The sequence below is a fragment of the Hyperolius riggenbachi genome, chromosome 6 (genome assembly GCF_040937935.1).
Source record: "Hyperolius riggenbachi isolate aHypRig1 chromosome 6, aHypRig1.pri, whole genome shotgun sequence".
Taxonomy (NCBI): domain Eukaryota; kingdom Metazoa; phylum Chordata; class Amphibia; order Anura; family Hyperoliidae; genus Hyperolius; species Hyperolius riggenbachi.
In genome coordinates this window covers 97,829,271-97,850,326 of record NC_090651.1, presented here as the reverse complement: position 1 = coordinate 97,850,326, position 21,056 = coordinate 97,829,271, and the positions used below count along the sequence as shown (strand labels likewise).

The 21,056-nt window shown below is 48.1% G+C and overlaps 1 protein-coding gene across 2 annotated transcripts in view; it reads right to left on the bottom strand.

The window, feature by feature from the left end:
* The window catches only part of ACBD6 (acyl-CoA binding domain containing 6), a 168,448-nt gene that overhangs the window by 110,063 nt on the left and 37,329 nt on the right, over positions 1–21,056 (bottom strand). For both annotated transcript variants that reach the window (XM_068239714.1, XM_068239713.1), the window contains exon 2: positions 2,709–2,773. In XM_068239714.1, the coding sequence (XP_068095815.1) occupies positions 2,709–2,773 (65 nt within the window). The remainder of the gene's footprint in view (positions 1–2,708; positions 2,774–21,056) is intronic.

The window sequence follows — 21,056 nt, the reverse complement described above, 5'->3', positions numbered from 1 at the left end:
GTCACTTCCTGTCTGAATCAGGATTGAGTCAGCCACTTACATACCTGATATTTAACCACCCTGGCGTTCAATTTCCCCAGGATTTCCGTGCAAAAAGTGTTTCAATTAATTTCCAATAATTTTCAACCAATTTTTTTTTTGCAATCAATTTTTTTTTATATTGAATTCAATAAAAAAAAAAAAAAAATGTTTTCTGCAAGATGTTGATGCTGTGTGACAATGGTGTCATCAACGCCGATCAACGAGGGACATGTGATCGTTAAGGGAGAAGCAAAATCCGCCAAGGGACATGGAAGAAGACACCGGGGAAGCTATCAGAGGTACGCAACGAGGGATCAGCACGCCAATGGTGAGTATAAGACCCAGATGTATAGCCAGATGTATTGGTAGCAAGATGTGCAGCCAGGTATAGTTAGCCAGATGTGCAGCCAGGTATAGTTAGCCAGATGTATTAGCCAGGAATAGGTAGCCAGATGTTTTGCTAGGTATATAGTGAGCCAGATGTTTGCCAGGTACCTCTGCCCCCCCCCCCCATTGCCCCTGATCCCCGTACTCTCCCCCCCCCCCCCCCCCCGACTGTGGCCGGGTGTCCCTGGCCGGGGACTCCTGTGTGTGCGGGGGGGGGGGGGGGGATTCCCCTTCTATGCGGGCTGGTGGTGGCCTGGGGGGGGGGGGGGGTGTTCTATGGGGGCTGTGGGTGGCCTCTCCCTCCTCCCCCCTCCCGATCCCTCTGCCCCCCACCCAGTCAAGAGCCCTGATCTACTCACCTGAAGGCTTTCTCCTGCGGCGGAAGCGGCGTACTTCCTCCTCCATCGCGGAGTCTCGTGTTTACTGTAATTACAGTTACGAGGCTTGGTGACGTCACGAGCCTCGTAACTGTAACGACAGAGACAGGGACTTCACCGATGGAGGTGGAGGGTGTCCATCGCAGCCCTCAGGTGAGTAGATCAGGGCTCCTGACTGGGGGGGGGGGGGGGGGAGGGGAAGAGGAGAGAGAGGCCACCCACAGCCCCATAGAAGGGGACACCCCCCACAGAAGGGGGATTCCCACAGGCCACGACCAGCCCGCACAGAACGGGGAGTCCCCGACCGGCCACGACCAGCCCCCATAGAAGGGGAATCTCCCTCACACATACACACACACAGTAATCCCTCTGATCAGTAAAAAGTGCAGCAGGCGGTGCAGAGAAACAGGAAATCTCCCTGTCGGCATGGACGAGCCCAGCTCGTCATTACCGCTTTTTGCATGTTTTTCCTGGACGAACTCAGCTCGTCCATACCACCAGGGAGGCCTCTTCTTTCAGACAGAGAGAAAAAAATAGTTATTTGTGTGCTAGGCACAGTACATACACATGTCTATCTCATGTCACTTCGGGTATCCTTTAAAAATTAAATTGCAGAAAGGTATGGGGCCACTAGAAATCACAACTTGCAATCGGTATTACTTTTGGTAGTGATTTTCGAAGCACTTTAGGAGCGATTTCCAGAACTATATTGAAAGTAAGGAGGAATAAAATGGCTTTTTTGTTTTACAATGTAAAATTTATAAATTTATTTAGGCCACGTTCACAGAGGTGAGTGTTGTGGTGCAGTGCAACAGCCGCTTTGTAACGTGGCGTACCGCATTGCAATGCACCACCTATGCGACGTTCACGGTGCAGCAGGAATGGTGTGATATAACGGGTTGCTTCATGTACTAGATGCCACGTGAGCATAATGTGCGGCGCCACTGTCCTGATCCATTGTGTTCTTGCTGTCACAGGATACGCAACATACACTATGAATGTAGCGCCTCAGTGTTTGCCCATTATAAAAGCTCTCTTCACCATGATTTACATTCAGAATGATTGGGGGGGGGGGGGGGGGGGGGGGAGTATGGGAAAGGCATGGAACAGTTTTTTTATCCAAAGCATACGTACATCATCTGTTAAGCACAGTTGAGGCAGTGTGAAGACTCGGGCGTGAATAGCTGCCAGTGGCACTAGTATTCTTTTTGATGATGTGGCACAGGACAGAAGCTGCCGAATGAATTCTGATGTGTTCAGAGACATACGGTCTGTTCAACTCCAGCTAAATACAGTTAAAGTGATTGGGCAGTGTTCCATGATACAGATGGACAATGGCCCACAACATACAGCCAAAATAACACAGAAGTGTATTAAAGCAAAGAAGTGGAAAACTCTTGAACAGCCAAGTCAGTCATCTGATCTTAACCCAACTGAGCATGCATTTCAGACACATCTGATCAGGGGCTCCGTTAACAGTGACAGCATGTGTGTCATCACCATCTTCAGCACTCAACTGCATAGTGTGGACTCCGCCTAAATGTGATACAATATAGCTACATTTTGCATAATGTTTTTCATATTCCATACATGAAAATATCCAAATAAGGGTTATGTTTTATGTATCAAACTAGCTGACCTAAGCCCATTTAAAACCGGGCTCTACCACACTGCTGCATGCCAGTGCGCATGCACGCGCGCACCCACCCCCCGCCGTGCGCACATGCCCACCCGGCTCCCTGGCCCCGTCCTGTCCCACACGCAGACACAGGGACAGGATGACGCAGGGACACTTAGATTATATAGGATTATTCTGGCTCATTGAGACCATTCTGGATACAAAACTATTGTCTTTGTCCATTGTATAGCTTTATCAACCACCTATAAATGTAGAGAAGTATATCACATGGCTTACATTCTTACCATTTTTTCTTGCCTTCATAATCGAAGAATCCTGGCTTCGAAGTGTTACATTTTCCCACCCTCACCTGTCAACCACAAAAGAAAACATTGACATTACGATCATTTAGAACCTAGTATAAAGGTGCTTGAGAAAAGACCAAATTCTTGTAACCCCCGATTCTCATTCTTGTATATTTTATTATGAGCAGGGCTGTGGAGTCGGGACAAAAATCCACCAACTCAGACTCCTAATTTGCATATTACAATCTTGTTGATTGAAAGTATGTAACATCAAATGCATCTCTTAACTGCCAACGCTTAGGAATTTTAAAAGACAACTGAAGTGAGAGGGATATGGAGGCTGCCATATTTATTCCCTTTTAAACAATACCAGTTACCTGGATATCCGGCGGATCTTCTGCCTCTAATACTTTTAGTCATAGACTAAAACTAGTCCTTGGTAAGAGTACTTGTAAAAGGTACAGACAGGAACACAGAACATCTATCAGGCCCTAGGCAATGTGACTGTGGGTACATGTAAGAGTAATGTGCAGGTACTCTGCAGGGGAATGAGGCTATTCTTCCTCTATTACACATTCTTCATGTACAATCTGAACCAGGTTTATGAGTGACAGACAACACCTATCTGTTCAATGTGCACAGCATTCTCAGTGGATTCGCTGCAGCTCTCTGGGGAGTGCATATGTAGAGTATAGTACTAGTGTGTAAATAGGTAAACCTGAGACAAATGAAATTAAAGTTTTATACATACCTGTGGCTTCCTCCAGCCCCCTTCAGGCTAATCAGTCCCTCGCTGTCCTCCTCCGCCACCAGGATCTTCTGCTATGGGTCCAGGTACTTGAGCCAGTCGAGGGTAGTGCGCATGCACATACTCCACCGCCGGGAGCGTACTATACCTGCGCAGCACTATTGCGCAGATGCAGAATGCTCCTGGCTGTGGAAGCGGCATGCGGCCGGACTGCGCTGCCTGGCTGAATTACTGGGACTCATAGCAGAAGATCCAGGTGGCAGAGGACAGTGAGGGACTGAATAGCCTGAAGGGGGCTGGAGGAAGCCCCAGGTATGTATAAATCTTATTTTCATCCGTCTTAGGTACCCTTTAATTCGTAGTCATCAAACCAAATTTTAACAACAGATCAAATTATTTGATTTCATGAGCAAAGGGAGTACATAAATTTGCATAAACCAGCATCAGCGCATAATTATTTCCATCTCATTGACCATCTCTATTAGTGTGACAGCTACACATCAGGCTTTATTCTTACAGCATAGATGTTAGTATATAAGAGATTCCTTTGTACACATCATATATACAGTCACAATCATATTTATATCTGACTTAAAAATACGGAGACTGCTTTATTGAAGCAGCACAGGTAACTATTTTTGATTGGTTTATTTCATTTTTGTGGACTATGCAGAGATATTACTGTACAGGTAGTCCCCGCTTAACAAACGAGAAAGGGACTGTAGGTTCGTTCTTAACCTGAATCTGTTAAGTCGGAACATTGTGCCATCTCTGCCCCCTGTACCTCCTCTGTGTCCCCCTGTGCCTCCAGTGTCCCCCCTGTGTCACCTCTGCCCTTTGTAACTGTTTATACAAGTTGAAAAGCCATTTTTTCTTTGATTTTTTTTTAAATCGATTTTCTCAAAAACTACAAGTCCAATTTAAAAAAATGTTTTTGACTTGTTCCCATGGAAACACAGAAAGCCGTTCGTATCGGCGGGTCGTTTGTAAGTCGGGGACTACCTGTATGTTTAAATTATTTATGAAGACTTATTTGAGAAATAGAACATTTTATTAAATTTTCTATTTTCATTACAGTTTAAATTCATTAGGAGTCGGAGTCGAGTTTTTTCCGACTCCAGGTACCCAAAAATTGCTCCGACTCAGACTCCTCGACTCCGATTCCACAGCCCTGATTATGAGAAATAGAATAAGTGATTGATCCCAATAAGCAAAAGGTGCTCTGGGGCTAGACAGTTTATTTTTGTTTGTTTGAATGTACCGTATATACGCACATACAAGCCGAATTTTTGACCCCCAAAAAGGGGGCCAAAAGTTGGGGGGGGGGGTTGGCTTGTATGCGAGTCTTGGTCCGTGGTGGGTGGTGGTCAGTGGTCCGCGGCACCCCCCCCCCCCCCCCCTTCTGCTGTTAACTGATCAGCCAGCGGCAGCTTCCTCTAATCCGGGTTCCTCTCTCCAACTCCATGCGTATAAGTGTTTCACAGCAGCGCGCTCGGCGCTACTGCTGTGACGAGGCAGGAGGCAGGGAAGAGCGGTTCCCCTGGTAACGGCGATACACATCGCTGCTACAGGAAGCCGTGCTCTTTCCTGCTGGGCGCGCTGCTGTGAAACACTTACTGTATACGCATGGAGTTGGAGAGGGGAACCCGGATTAGAGGAAGCGGCCGCTGGCTGAGCAGGTAATAGCAGCAGCAGCCGCGGGGGGAGCGGGGAGGGGGAGCGCTATACTGGACACTACCTACCTATACTGGGCACTATACTAGCTATACTGGGCACTATACTACTAGCTATACTGGGCACTATACTAGCTATACTGGGCACTATACTAGCTATACTGGGCACTAACTAGCTATACTGGACACTAACTAGCTATACTAGGGTACTACCTACCCATACTGGGCACTATCTAGCTATACTGGGCACTTTACTAGCTATACTGGGCACTTTACTAGCTATACTGGGCACTTTACTAGCTATACTGGGCACTTTACTAGCTATACTGGGCACTTTACTAGCTATACTGGGCACTTTACTAGCTATACTGGGCACTTTACTAGCTATACTGGGGCACTACCTACCCATACTGGGCACTATACTAGCTAGACTGGGACACACTGGGGGGGGGGGGGATCAAGCGGCCTGCACCAATCCAGCATTTCCTATCCCCGGCTTATATGGGGGCCAATAATTTTTTTTCTGTTTTTTCAGGTAAAAGTTGGGGGGTCGGTTTATATGCAGGTCGGCTTATATGCGAGTACATATGGTATTAGCACTCAACCAATTACTGTATACTGTTAAACAGTTGTCTCAACAAATAAATTTCTATGCAACTCAAAACAGATTTCATATAGGATACAGTAATTTCTTCATACATTTAGACCGTATTTGGCACAAGCTGCCGATAGTACTAATATTGGTACAGTAATATTATATTACACTATACAACACTCAGCTCAGATCAAACTGAAATACTAACTTGCCATCCCACACTAAGTGTCCAGTTCTTTACCCATCACATTTACCCCCCTATTCTTAGCCTCTGACACTAACCTCATTGCCACAACACCTATCACTAACGTTACTGCAGCTACGTTTAGCAATCGCTGCGCTGTTTGCCAATTGTCATGGCGACCTGTAGCCACATTACGGCCAATGTTAACAACCGGCGTCCCATAGCTGCAACATTGCAAACTATGGATGGTATTGCCAAGGTGCATTGGTAACAGTTGGGTTTCCCATTGTAATAGTCAGACTTCGTTTCCAAGGACGTCTCAACTGCTTGTTTGTCAAGCAGTTCATCCACTTGGCCGCCGGCCACAAATGCCATTCAGCTGCTATTACATGTAGCCGAAGACAGTGTTCGATAACACCGTGTGTCATGTTTGATACTTTGCAGCAATGTCTCATCTGAGCACAGCAAGCGTAGTATTTGTAGTAGCTCAGGTCAAAGGTCGATATCTTGCAAATATGGATCATTCACAGTTTTACCACTTTGACCAGTTAACCTCCCTGGCGTTCTAATAAGATCGCCAGGGCGGCTGCGGGAGGGTTTTTTTTAAATAAAAAAACAAAAAACTATTCCATGCAGCCAACTGAAAGTTGGCTGCATGAAAGCCCACTAGAGGGCGCTCCGGATCCGTAATTCTAATCGCCTCCGGCGACCAGAATATACAAGGAAGGCCGCAATGAGCAGCCTTCCTTGTTTTGATTACCTCGTCGCCATGGCGACGAGCGGAGTGACGTCATGGACGTCAGCCGCCTCCGATCCAGCCCTTAGCGCTGGCCGGAACTGTTTGTTCCGGCTACGCTAGGCTCGGACGGCTGGGGGGGACCCTCTTTCGCCGCTGCACGCGGCGGCGATCAGGTAGCACACGCGGCTGGCAAAGTGCTGGCTGCGTGTGCTGCTTTTTATTTGGAGAAAATCGGCCAAGCAGGGCCTGAGCGGCAGCCTCCGGCGGTGATGGACGAGCTGAGCTCGTCCAGACCGCTCAGGAGGTTAAAGACTCAGATGAGTCAAATGGCCATTTTTTTCATAATTTTTTTTTACTTACCCAGGGCTTCCTCCAGCCCCATAAGCATGGATGCATCCCTCGCCGTCCTCCTGCAGTCCTCACAGAATCCTCCGTTCAGCCGCAATCAACCCCTGGTACTTGGCTCAGTCGGGCTCAGTCTGCCTGAGTGACGTCAGCCGGGGTCATCTGCGCTTGCGCAGAAGGTCCGCGCATGCGCGTGCCGTCACTGAGCAGAATACCGGAAAAGATTGCGGCTTAACGGAGGCACTCGGGAGAGGGACACATCCATGCTTATGGGGCTGGAGGAAGCCTCGAGTAATTTAAAAAAACGGCAACTTGACTCATCTCTGAGTCTCTTTAAGATCGGAGGTGAAAAATCAAAACTCTACTTACCTCGGGCTTCCTCCAGCCCCTTTCAGCAATCCTGTGCCCTCGCCGCAGCTCCGCTCACCGCCGGTGGCCCGGAGTCCTCTCCGGTACAAGAGGCCTACTTGCGCTCTAGCGTGCGTCTCACGTACAGGCGAAGTAGTTCTGCGGATGATGTCAGTGCGACTTAATGATCCGCATGCTGAAGCGCAAGCAGATGCCTACCTGGCGAGGTTGGCATCTGCACCGGAGGGGACCGGGAGCCACCGGAGCTGCAGTGGTGAGGGCAAAGGACAGCTGCAAGGGGAAGCCCCAGGTAAGTAGATTTTTTTTTTATTTTTTTTCATCTCTGACCTTTCCTTTACTTATGCCCCTGATGAGTCAGTTCCCTGACTAAATGCATAGGGCGGAGCTACGTCACGTGACCGGCAGAATGAGGAAGCAGCAGGACGTGAGGGTCTGAGGCGGCGTGTGTGAGCGGCTACCCGGGACGGCAGACTGCATGTGTATCAAACGCTTTATGATCTTCTACGCTTGTGAGTCCAACTCTTTTACTTTTTAAAAGATATTAAAAGGTTTAACACTATCTGGCGCTTTTCAAGTTTTTAGATTATCTTCAAACTGGAAGTGAGACTTGCCATTTCCCCCGTCTATGTCATATATCCAGACCTCCGGATTGGTTGGAGGCTGACTGGGTGAGTGCGGGCGCATTATGGGGGGTTGGGGGAGGAGTGTGTCCCTGCACGAGGTGGTATGCAAAATAACTTTTGAATGGTGATGGGCAATATATGATTATTGGATTACGCTATGTGCCCTCTCTTTTTATGTTTTATGTGACGTGTTGGCCAAGCTATCAAGGAGTCGGTTGAAGCTCTGGGATGCTCCGTCGGTTGATCTTAACTTCTGGATGGTGACTTTGTTAAACTGAACTTTGTGCTGTTTTGAGCCGTGAGCGCTTCTGAACTTTGTGTTGTAACGATCGGTGTAGCTACACAGATGTCTGATTATGTGTGATCTGCAGAATCGCCAATAATACAGACACTATACCTGATTATATGGTGATCTGCAGAATCACCAATAATGCAAGTATAGCTAACAGGATAATGCAATAGTGTATAGTGCTTGGTGCAACAGTAACAGAGTAAAATAACTAGGCCTCACCAGAGGAGCTGGTGGGAACTATTAGAACACAGTTACTGACTAGTTTGGCAGAACCTCACCAGAGGAGCTGGTGGGTACTATTAGAACACATTTACTGACTAGTTTGGCAGAACCTCACCAGAGGAGCTGGTGGGAACTGTTAGAACACCTTACCAGTGGCAAGGGCCCACTGGTGAGTAGAGAGGTCAGACAGGCTAGGTACGGCAACTGAGAGACAAATACAGTACAGAATCAGTAAGCAAGAGAGTAGTAAGTATTCAGACAGTGTTTCAGCAACTAGATCAGATGGGCAGAGGTACAGAATCAATAAGCAAGAGCAGAGTCAGAGATAGCCAGAGTCATACACGGAGTATCAAATATACAGTAATAATAATCCTAGTCTTGTGTGAAATCCCTGGTTTACTCCCAGATCAAAGCACACCGGATACTAGTCTAAGGTCTGAGCGCTAACACGTATGTATTCGCAAACGCAGACAGGTTGCGAGTGAGCAAAGAAGGCTTAAGAAGCAGAGGAGACCTCACAGCGCGTACGAGAGAGAACGGCGCCGGAGACTTGGGCGCAGGACACAGCCAGTATATGGCTGATCCTGCTGCCGCACAAGTCCGGGCCGTGTTAATTACTATTCCCCCTCCAGGCCGACATGGATAGTGGGGGAATGAAATCATTGCTGGAAGCCGAATTATTGTTTTAAAAGCAACATCAGGTCCGTCTTCTGACGGCGCTGAAGTTACTCCCTGTGCCTGCGATAGCCGTAGTTCCTATTACGGCCTATGGTGGCGCCGGCTGCGCCCAAGTCTCCTGCGCTTCTGTACCCAAGTGTCCAGCGCTGGATTTACCATGTTCGCTCACAGCCGCGCCCACCAATAATCAACCATAATTAAAAACAATGGTGCATGAGCCAGCCTGGGGCCCCGGGAACTCTCACTGCCCGGGGCCCCAGAACCAGCATCTAACACCATATGTGAGCGCAGCCAAAACCTTGGAGCTGCCACCTCCAAGGCCTGTCTCCTACTGCTCTAAAACTTACCAAACACACAATTGGAGAACCTCACTCCCAAACAGTTCTCTGCTGCTTTATAAAGCCTGCAGGCTGCTTATAAGCCAATGAGAAGTGCACACATAATACACCTAGCTTGCAGTGATAATCAAGCAAAAGCTGAGCAAGTCAGCCAATTAGTAGGAGAGGGCTTCAGTTGCATATAGACAATGGCTATATGACCAGCAGGGGGCACCAGCGTGCAGGATATTCCCTCTCATCTGCCCCCCTCCTAACTAAACTGCATGGGATACTACAATAATTAAAAACAATGGTGCATGAGCCAGCCTGGGGCCCCGGGAACTCTCACTGCCCGGGGCCCCAGAACCAGCATCTAACACCATATGTGAGCGCAGCCAAAACCTTGGAGCTGCCACCTCCAAGGCCTGTCTCCTACTGCTCTAAAACTTACCAAACACACAATTGGAGAACCTCACTCCCAAACAGTTCTCTGCTGCTTTATAAAGCCTGCAGGCTGCTTATAAGCCAATGAGAAGTGCACACATAATACACCTAGCTTGCAGTGATAATCAAGCAAAAGCTGAGCAAGTCAGCCAATTAGTAGGAGAGGGCTTCAGTTGCATATAGACAATGGCTATATGACCAGCAGGGGGCACCAGCGTGCAGGATATTCCCTCTCATCTGCCCCCCTCCTAACTAAACTGCATGGGATACTACAATAATTAAAAACAATGGTGCATGAGCCAGCCTGGGGCCCCGGGAACTCTCACTGCCCGGGGCCCCAGAACCAGCATCTAACACCATATGTGAGCGCAGCCAAAACCTTGGAGCTGCCACCTCCAAGGCCTGTCTCCTACTGCTCTAAAACTTACCAAACACACAATTGGAGAACCTCACTCCCAAAAAGTTCTCTGCTGCTTTATAAAGCCTGCAGGCTGCTTATAAGCCAATGAGAAGTGCACACATAATACACCTAGCTTGCAGTGATAATCAAGCAAAAGCTGAGCAAGTCAGCCAATTAGTAGGAGAGGGCTTCAGTTGCATATAGACAATGGCTATATGACCAGCAGGGGGCACCAGCGTGCAGGATATTCCCTCTCATCTGCCCCCCTCCTAACTAAACTGCATGGGATACTACAATAATTAAAAACAATGGTGCATGAGCCAGCCTGGGGCCCCGGGAACTCTCACTGCCCGGGGCCCCAGAACCAGCATCTAACACCATATGTGAGCGCAGCCAAAACCTTGGAGCTGCCACCTCCAAGGCCTGTCTCCTACTGCTCTAAAACTTACCAAACACACAATTGGAGAACCTCACTCCCAAACAGTTCTCTGCTGCTTTATAAAGCCTGCAGGCTGCTTATAAGCCAATGAGAAGTGCACACATAATACACCTAGCTTGCAGTGATAATCAAGCAAAAGCTGAGCAAGTCAGCCAATTAGTAGGAGAGGGCTTCAGTTGCATATAGACAATGGCTATATGACCAGCAGGGGGCACCAGCGTGCAGGATATTCCCTCTCATCTGCCCCCCTGGCTCATGCACCATTGTTTTTAATTATTGTAGTATCCCATGCAGTTTAGTTAGGAGGGGGGCAGATGAGAGGGAATATCCTGCACGCTGGTGCCCCCTGCTGGTCATATAGCCATTGTCTATATGCAACTGAAGCCCTCTCCTACTAATTGGCTGACTTGCTCAGCTTTTGCTTGATTATCACTGCAAGCTAGGTGTATTATGTGTGCACTTCTCATTGGCTTATAAGCAGCCTGCAGGCTTTATAAAGCAGCAGAGAACTGTTTGGGAGTGAGGTTCTCCAATTGTGTGTTTGGTAAGTTTTAGAGCAGTAGGAGACAGGCCTTGGAGGTGGCAGCTCCAAGGTTTTGGCTGCGCTCACATATGGTGTTAGATGCTGGTTCTGGGGCCCCGGGCAGTGAGAGTTCCCGGGGCCCCAGGCTGGCTCATGCACCATTGTTTTTAATTATTGTAGTATCCCATGCAGTTTAGTTAGGAGGGGGGCAGATGAGAGGGAATAACCTGCACGCTGGTGCCCCCTGCTGGTCATATAGCCATTGTCTATATGCAACTGAAGCCCTCTCCTACTAATTGGCTGACTTGCTCAGCTTTTGCTTGATTATCACTGCAAGCTAGGTGTATTATGTGTGCACTTCTCATTGGCTTATAAGCAGCCTGCAGGCTTTATAAAGCAGCAGAGAACTGTTTGGGAGTGAGGTTCTCCAATTGTGTGTTTGGTAAGTTTTAGAGCAGTAGGAGACAGGCCTTGGGGGTGGCAGCTCCAAGGTTTTGGCTGCGCTCACATATGGTGTTAGATGCTGGTTCTGGGACCCCGGGCAGTGAGAGTTCCCGGGGCCCCAGGCTGGCTCATGCACCATTGTTTTTAATTATTGTAGTATCCCATGCAGTTTAGTTAGGAGGGGGGCAGATGAGAGGGAATATCCTGCACGCTGGTGCCCCCTGCTGGTCATATAGCCATTGTCTATATGCAACTGAAGCCCTCTCCTACTAATTGGCTGACTTGCTCAGCTTTTGCTTGATTATCACTGCAAGCTAGGTGTATTATGTGTGCACTTCTCATTGGCTTATAAGCAGCCTGCAGGCTTTATAAAGCAGCAGAGAACTGTTTGGGAGTGAGGTTCTCCAATTGTGTGTTTGGTAAGTTTTAGAGCAGTAGGAGACAGGCCTTGGAGGTGGCAGCTCCAAGGTTTTGGCTGCGCTCACATATGGTGTTAGATGCTGGTTCTGGGGCCCCGGGCAGTGAGAGTTCCCGGGGCCCCAGGCTGGCTCATGCACCATTGTTTTTAATTATTGTAGTATCCCATGCAGTTTAGTTAGGAGGGGGGCAGATGAGAGGGAATATCCTGCACGCTGGTGCCCCCTGCTGGTCATATAGCCATTGTCTATATGCAACTGAAGCCCTCTCCTACTAATTGGCTGACTTGCTCAGCTTTTGCTTGATTATCACTGCAAGCTAGGTGTATTATGTGTGCACTTCTCATTGGCTTATAAGCAGCCTGCAGGCTTTATAAAGCAGCAGAGAACTGTTTGGGAGTGAGGTTCTCCAATTGTGTGTTTGGTAAGTTTTAGAGCAGTAGGAGACAGGCCTTGGAGGTGGCAGCTCCAAGGTTTTGGCTGCGCTCACATATGGTGTTAGATGCTGGTTCTGGGGCCCCGGGCAGTGAGAGTTCCCGGGGCCCCAGGCTGGCTCATGCACCATTGTTTTTAATTATTGTAGTATCCCATGCAGTTTAGTTAGGAGGGGGGCAGATGAGAGGGAATATCCTGCACGCTGGTGCCCCCTGCTGGTCATATAGCCATTGTCTATATGCAACTGAAGCCCTCTCCTACTAATTGGCTGACTTGCTCAGCTTTTGCTTGATTATCACTGCAAGCTAGGTGTATTATGTGTGCACTTCTCATTGGCTTATAAGCAGCCTGCAGGCTTTATAAAGCAGCAGAGAACTGTTTGGGAGTGAGGTTCTCCAATTGTGTGTTTGGTAACCAATAATCAACCAATCCAGAGCGGTGCGAGTCCCCTCTGACGCGCCTCCTCCCAGCATAAAGGTCCTGTCTGCGCGATACAGCAACCCTCTGTATAAATGACAATTCCTTCCTTGACGTGCTAGACGCCGACGGAACGGAAAACACCTCTGAACAGGGACCCGAGGCGGCTGCGGAGACACCCGGCGTGCCCGCAGCCGCAGATGTTACATGTGTATTTTGAATATTGACCAATAATTTGTAATTTCAATCAAAAAATGTGCATAATTCCAGTAGATTGTCATAGTCAAGGTTTATATGGGATCGGTCTCATCCATTTCACATGAAGTCTAAAGATGGCCATACTCTAATCAATTTTTTGCATCAAACCTGGCCGATTTGATAATTTGATCAATTCGGCTAGAAATCAATGCCGCAATCAATCCCTGTTCCACCGATTTTCTGCCAAAAATCAGTCGACCCGGTCAGTCGCGCAGGATGTAAAAATTGGGTTGATTTGCGGCAGATCGTCTCTAGCGGGGTTGAATTTTGCGATAACAGACGCAGCAGAGCTTACTCTTATCTGTGCACTGTGCGGTTCTGGTGTCCTCTCTCCTTGCTGGCCACTTCCTCTCTTCACTCCCGAAGCGCCCGGGTGATGTAACAAATACTAGAGGCCTATAGTTTTCACGAAAGGTACGTGCCACGATGCCACTAGTGTTAGCACTAGTTATGTCCCAGGAGTGACTTGGGAGTGAAGAGAGGAAGCAGCCAACGGAAAAGACAATGAAATCTTGGACAGGTGAGAGAAAGCTTCCCCAACAACACACACCCCAGGGTGAGGGGGGAACTGGGAGACCCAACAGGTGCGCATAGATTTTCAATAGATTTCAGCATGAAGACTAATGGAAATCTGTGTGTAGTGTCTGGAGGGATTAGATCACAAAGATCCCTCTCTGATCACATAATGATCAGAGAGGGATCGATCTGATGCCCACATCGACAAGTGTATGGCCACTTTAAAGGAAACCAGAACCAAAAGGTTCTGGAAAAACGATAGATGCAGTGTGTAGGGGGTAAAAAGTACATACTGGCCGCTCCTCCTGGTCCCCTCCGTCTGCCACCGTTATTGTACTAGCCATGCCATTGTCCGGTGACTTTGGTGACCTTTGCCCTGGACATACTGCGCTCTGTGTGCGCAGTATGTCCTTCCCTCTTCGTTTCTGGCCGGCGCATAGTTAGCGGCTCAGAAGCACGCTGACACCCGTCTCCTCCGTGCTGCGTGTGCACTCCGCTAAACCACGCATCACGATTAGCATGTGATGCGTGGTTTAGTGGAGAGCACACACAGCAGACGGAGGGGGCCAGGAGGAGCGGCCAGTATGTACTTTTTACCTCCTACACACTGCATCTTATCGTTTTTACCAGAACCTTTCGGTTCTGGTATCCTTTAAGCGTGGTGTATGTGTACCTTACTATTGAAGGGTTCCAGGTGAAAGACCAGGTAGCTGTGAGAAAACGTGGAAAAGCCGCCGTGTGTGTTCAGAACAAGGCGGCTGATTCCGCGTCCAACGTGGCGGTTTGCACGCGTAGGCCTACATCTACTGTTATGGCTGAACGCGGAGAAACCGCCGCATGCCTTCATAGCGGTGCGGCTGGTTCCGCGTCCAGCGCGGCGGGTGGTACACAACAGATGGCTGGTGTGGCTGGGACTGATAGTGCACACAGGTTCAGAAGGACGCGCGCGCGCGCTTTGAGGCAGAACTTTTATGACAGCCAGAAGGGAGTCAGCTGACCAAGCCGGTCAGCTGACGATTCAACCAGTTTCCATTGGTTCAGCACTTAGGGGAGGCGCTGGAGAGCGCCGTGCTATATATACTGGGTGCTGGTCATTCACTGGTTGTCTGCCGTTGCGATCACTACGTGGAAGCACTCAGACCTTTTGTTAGATTCTGTATTACCATTCTGTTATACTTCAGACTAGTTCCAGCGTGTTGATGATCACGGACCTCACACCCAGACTAGGGAATTGTATTACCATTCTGTTATACTTCAGACTAGTTCCAGGGTGTTGATGATCACGGAGCTCACACCCAAGACTAGGCATTGTTTATTATCTGTTATGACCTTCTGCTTTCCTGACTACTCTTCTGATTACTGATTCGGTACTTCGCTATATCTGTTATTCTGTTGCCAAACTCTGCATGTCTTAGGATCACTGTATCTGTCTCCTGTCTTTGTACTTATCTGTCCGTGTGTTGCCGACCTGGCTTGCCCGACCTCGAGAGCTATCTCCCTACCTTAGAGATAGTTCACAGATCATTAGTGACACCCTCCTATTTGGTGTCACTGACGCTCTGGTCCTTCCATCTCCTTGCCTGGCTCCTCCCTTCGGGAGATTCTCAGGTTACTGGAAGGCACTTGTTCTCTTTTGCAGTATAGTCTACTGCTCTGATACCTGTTCCCCAGGTATTGTCCTCAAAGTATTTACTGTTGCACCAAAACACTCATATCTCTCCGGTGTCCAGAGGTTAGTGATATATCTGATTATCGGTGATACTGCAGATCATGTATATATCTGTATTCTTGGTGATACTGCAGATCACCAATAATCAGACCCTCTCTGTGTTACACCGATCGTTAAAGTAGCTACCAATATCAGAGAGATGGTTAGTTCCCTAGTATATCAGGCAAACCAACAAAGACTGAACTGCAATTCCACAGAAGGATAATCAGGTTCAAAAAGCTAAAGATTAATTTATCAAACTGTCCATTAATCGGGCCGTCAGTCATTAAGCCCCAAATCTGATTAGCCCTGTGTGAAGTTCTTCTTTAGCCTCTGTTAATCACAGCTCCTGTAGATAAAAATCCACAGGGGACTATTTATTTGCTCATCTCTAGTGTCATGCACACACTTTCCATTACTGTCACCAGTAGATATTGGGACTCTATCCCTCAGATGACAGTTCAGGGGTGAGTTCTGTACAGATGTCTCCCTAGCCTAAAGGCTAGCGACAAGAGAGCTACTATGAAGCGGGGAGGAGGGATGTGTGGCACACAAGAGTGTGGCTTTCCGTAAGTTGGGCGATTGGAAGAACAATGCACTTGGTGAAAAGGGGTGTGTGTGCTCCTTTCCTGCTTGCTCAATGTTTAGGCAACCATGGGGGGGGGGGGGGGACGCCAGTAAACATGGTAGATTCTCAACAGAAGCAGTATTTATCAGCCCAAAGTTTTATCCAGCGCTTGTGAGCACCTAGGATACCAGTTGGTTGCTGAGGTCTTCAGGAGGCAACATAATGGGGCTCCAGATTGATTACCTGTGTGCACCTGGTATACAGCAGGAACAGTTAATTCCTGTGTGTATCTAGGATTCAGGGTGTGAATGAAACTACAGGAAATAAACTTGCTTGGAATGAGTTTTTTCTTAACCACACACACGTTACCAGCAACTTCAATATCCAGCGTTTCGTTGCTGTCGTCTGTGCAAGGTTCCACATAGCTTCACCTCCTCCCAGGACTCTAATAACATGGAAGGGACTCTGAGGCAGAGGGAAAGGATTTATGCCCATCTTCCTGCATATAGGATAAGGGGCTAATTCCACATTCTCGAACGGGGAGTTTGGGGTATCTACACCAACGCATGTGGGGACAGATGCTGGGGGAGGTGGGTAGGGTGAATGGACTTATGGTAAAATCTGGATGTGATGTGTACTGATCAATAGGAAACTCTAACAGCAACTTCAAATATGCATTTTGCCAGGGCTTTGTACAGCAGTGTGGAAAAGTTCAAGTAGGGAGCATGTGTGTGTTCACACAAGGTGAAGAGAAGCACCATGTCCACATAGATGGGGCTTTATAGTAGAGAAGGAGGAGGATTTCAGCTCCTTTCCTGCTGAGCCCCTGCACCTCATTGCCCATATGGACTTGTATAGCCAATCCACACGCTGTACGGTTCAGTCATCTTGGTCATACCAGACAGTATGGGGGACAGAGTTTAAAATGCATGGAAGTGCTACTATGCTTTTTTCCAATAAATGGAAAAACACATTTGGAAGTGAGCAATATGATTTGGCAACTGCATAAAGCAGGTGATAAGTTTCTTGCTAATCTGTCTGATTTTCTTTCTCTCAAACTTGGAGAAGGACATAAGGTGGCCACTAAAGACAATTTGCTGAACGATCGAACAATTCTTCACCAACTATTGGAAATGATCACTTGGGACCACTAATGGCCAAAAATGTCCTACCTAATTGAATCGATTTCATTAATCTAATCAAATTGGTTAGGAGAGGTTTTTTTTTCCATACAAACTATTATTTCCAATCATTCATATGAAGAATCGATCAGAAATGATTGTTCTGCAAATTGTACCTTTAGGAGTTCTCGTCGACAAGTAATTGTATTCAATGCCAAGCTGCTGCAGCTAAAACAACATTTTGGGATGCATTAAAAGAAACATAAAAACTTGTGATGCAAGCATAATACTGCCAGTTTCACTCTAGTAAGGTCGCATCTGGAATATGGAATTCAGTTCTGGGCACCACATTACAGGAAAGATATTGCAGTTTTAGAGCAGGTGCTCTAAAAAGTCTATGGACTTTCATGGGTGTAAGGGCTGGGTGTAGGCTCTAGCCACATTTTCCCTGTGTACACCTATGAGGGGTTGCTTTTGGGTCATAGGGGGTGGATGGGGTTGGGTACTGCGGGATTGTAGATCATCAATACGGTCCATGCCTTTTTAATGAATTTTTTCTAAATACAATTTATACAGTTTTTCATGAGGATTGTCTCTCTGAGGTTTGTTGGTTTGTACCATACACCATTAACTTTTCCTTCCTAACTTTTTTTTCACCTAAGATATCCAATGTGATGGCGTTGGGGCTGGGAGCAGATACATAGGGGGGGGGGATCCATCTAATCTCATTCCTTGTGTACATTTATGACACATGATGCGATAGTGGGGAAAAGGCATACATGAAAATGCTCCAGGCAGTCTCATTACCTAAGTGCACCTACGAAATAATATAATGGTTGTTAAGTTGGGAAGAGGCACACATGAATGGTCTCTGGTCACAACTAAGATACAGGTTGTGATGCATTTAAAATCTAGGAGGGGGGACATATTCCAGCCAGTCTCATTCCCTATATACACCTAGGAAACAGGATTTGATGGGTATTGAGGCTGGAAGTAGGCACACAGAGGAAGGCCCCAGCCTGTCTAATTATCCATCTACACCTACAATAAAAAAAATGTTATGTGTCAGGGCTACGATCAGGCACACGGGAGGTTCCATCCAATCTCATTACTTGTCTTCACCTTATAGGAAGCGATGAATGCTAACATCAGGCACACAAGGAGGATGCTCAATTCTGTCTCATTACCTGTCTACACCTATGATACAGGATGTGATGGGTGTAAGAACCAGGAACAGGTGCGCATGCAGGATAGTCCATCCAGCTCATCATGTGACCCACTGACAGGTCACATGATAAACATTACACCGCTGTAGCCATGGAGAAGGAACGATATACATGCTGCTGAATCCCAGGAGACAGCAGTGGAATGCTAAGAGCCGAAATAGTAACTTCTCCTCCTATGCTCTGCTAGCAACTCATGTATGGGGAGAAAGACAGAGGAGGTGATACTCAGGGAGAGACGCACCTCTTGACCATCCAGCACCTGTAGGGTCATACCTCAGTAACTTGATGGTCAATCCGGTCCTGGCCATGATACAGGATGTGATGGGTGTTAGGCCTAGAAGAAGACACACAAAGAGAAGGCCCCAGCCACTCATTACATGTCTATACCTATGATATAGGATGTGATGGGTGCTAGGGCTAAGAGCAAGCACCCATGGAGGGGGCTCTGATGACTCCTAGTACCTAAGCCTATGATACAAGATAGGATGGGTGCTGGGGCTAGGGGCAGGCACCCATGTTGGGGCTTCAGTCATTCTCAGTACCTCTCTACACCTATGATACATAACAGAATATGTGTTAGGGCTAAGAGCAGGTACACATGGAGGGGCTCCAGTCAGTATCTGTGTACACTTATGACACAGGATGCGCTGGACACTATGGCTAAGGGCTCTTTCACACTACGGACAGTGGTAAAAGGCTAAAACGCTGCGTTTTGGCTGCTGGCGCTTTTAAGGCATTTTTAAGGCGTTTTAACGCCAATACATTAGTATCAATTGTAATAAGAAACGCCGCGGTCAGCCCTAAAAAAAGCTCCTGGGAGCTTCAAAACGCAACGCTCCAAAACGCAGCGTTAAGTGTGAAAGGTAAAATGAAAGTCTATGGACTTTCATTTTACCTTGGAAAACGCCAACTTCGGCTGTGGCGTTAAAACGCCAAAAAAGCCCTCTGGTGTGAAAGGGCCCTAAGAGCAGGCACCCATAGAGAGGGCAGGGTCGTAAGTCAGTCTCAGTACCTGTCTACACCTATGATACAAGATGGGATGGGTGCAGAACAGGCACCCATGAAGGGAGCACAAGTCATTATCAATACAGGTCTACACTTACAATACACAATGTGATGGGCGCTAGGGCTAGGAGCAAGCACCCGTGGAGGGGGCTTCAGTCATTCTCAGTACCTGTCTACACCTATGATACATGACAGGATATATGCAAGGGCTAGGAGCGGGCACCCATGGAGGGGTTCCTGTCAGTCTCTGTACCTGTCCACACTTATAAGACAAGCTATGATTAGCACTATGGCTAGGAGCAGGCACCCATGGAGGGGGCGGGGCACGTCTTATTACCTGTCTCTACACCTATGACACACAATGTGATGGCTGCTAGGGCTAGGAGCAGGCACCCATGGAGGGGTCCCCAGTCAGTATCAGTACCTTTCTACACCTATGATACAGGATGTGATGGCTGCTAGGGCTAGGAGCACCCATGGAGGGGTCTCCAGTCAGTCTCAGTACCTGTCTACACCTATGATACAGGATGTCATGGCTGCTAAGAGCACCTATGGAGGGGTCTCCAGTCAGTCTCCGTACCTGTCTACACCTATGATACATGATGAGATGGCTGCTAGGGCTAGGAGCAGGCACCCAGCCAGTCTCAGTACCTGTCTACACCTATGAACAGGATGTGATGGCTGCTAGGGATAGAAGCACCCATGGAGGGGTCCCCAGTCAGTCTCAGTACCTGTCTACACCTGTTATACAGGATGTGATGGCTGCTAGGGCTAGGCGCAGGCACCCAGTCAGTCTCAGTACCTGTTTACACCTATGATACATGATGAGATATGTGCTAGGGCTAGGAGCACTCATGGAGGGGTCTCCAGTCAGTCTCAGTACCTGTCTACGCCTAGGATACAGGATGTGATGGCTGCTAGGGGTGGAGCAGGCACTCAGCCAGTCTCATTACCTGTCTACACCTATGATACAGGATGTGATAGCTGCTAGGGCTAGAAGCAGGCACCCATGGAGGGGTCTCCAGTCAGTCTCAATACCTGTCTATGCCTATGATACAGGATGTGATGGCTGCTAGAGCTAGGAGCACCCAGCCAGTCTCAGTACCTGTCTACACCTATGATACAGTATGTGATAGCTGCTAGGGCTAGAAGCACCCATGGAGTGGCCTCCAGTCAGTCTCAGTACTCGTCTACACCTATGATACAAGATGTGATGGCTGCTAAGAGCACCCATGAAGGGGTCTCCAGTCAGTCTCAGTACCTGTCTACACCTAGAATACAGGATGCGATGGCTGCTAGAGGTGGAGCAGGCACCCAGTCAGTCTCATTACCTGTCTACACCTATGATACAGGATGTGATAGCTGCTAGGAGCACCCATGAAGGGGTCTCCAGTCAGTCTCAGTACCTGTCTACACCTAGGATACAGGATGTGATGGCTGCTAGGGGTGGAGCAGGCACCCAGCCAGTCTCAGTACCTGTCTACACCTAGAATACAGGATGCGATGGCTGCTAGAGGTGGAGCAGGCACCCAGTCAGTCTCAGTCTCATTACCTGTCTACACCTATGATACAGGATGTGATAGCTGCTAGGAGCACCCATGAAGGGGTCTCCAGTCAGTCTCAGTACCTGTCTACACCTAGGA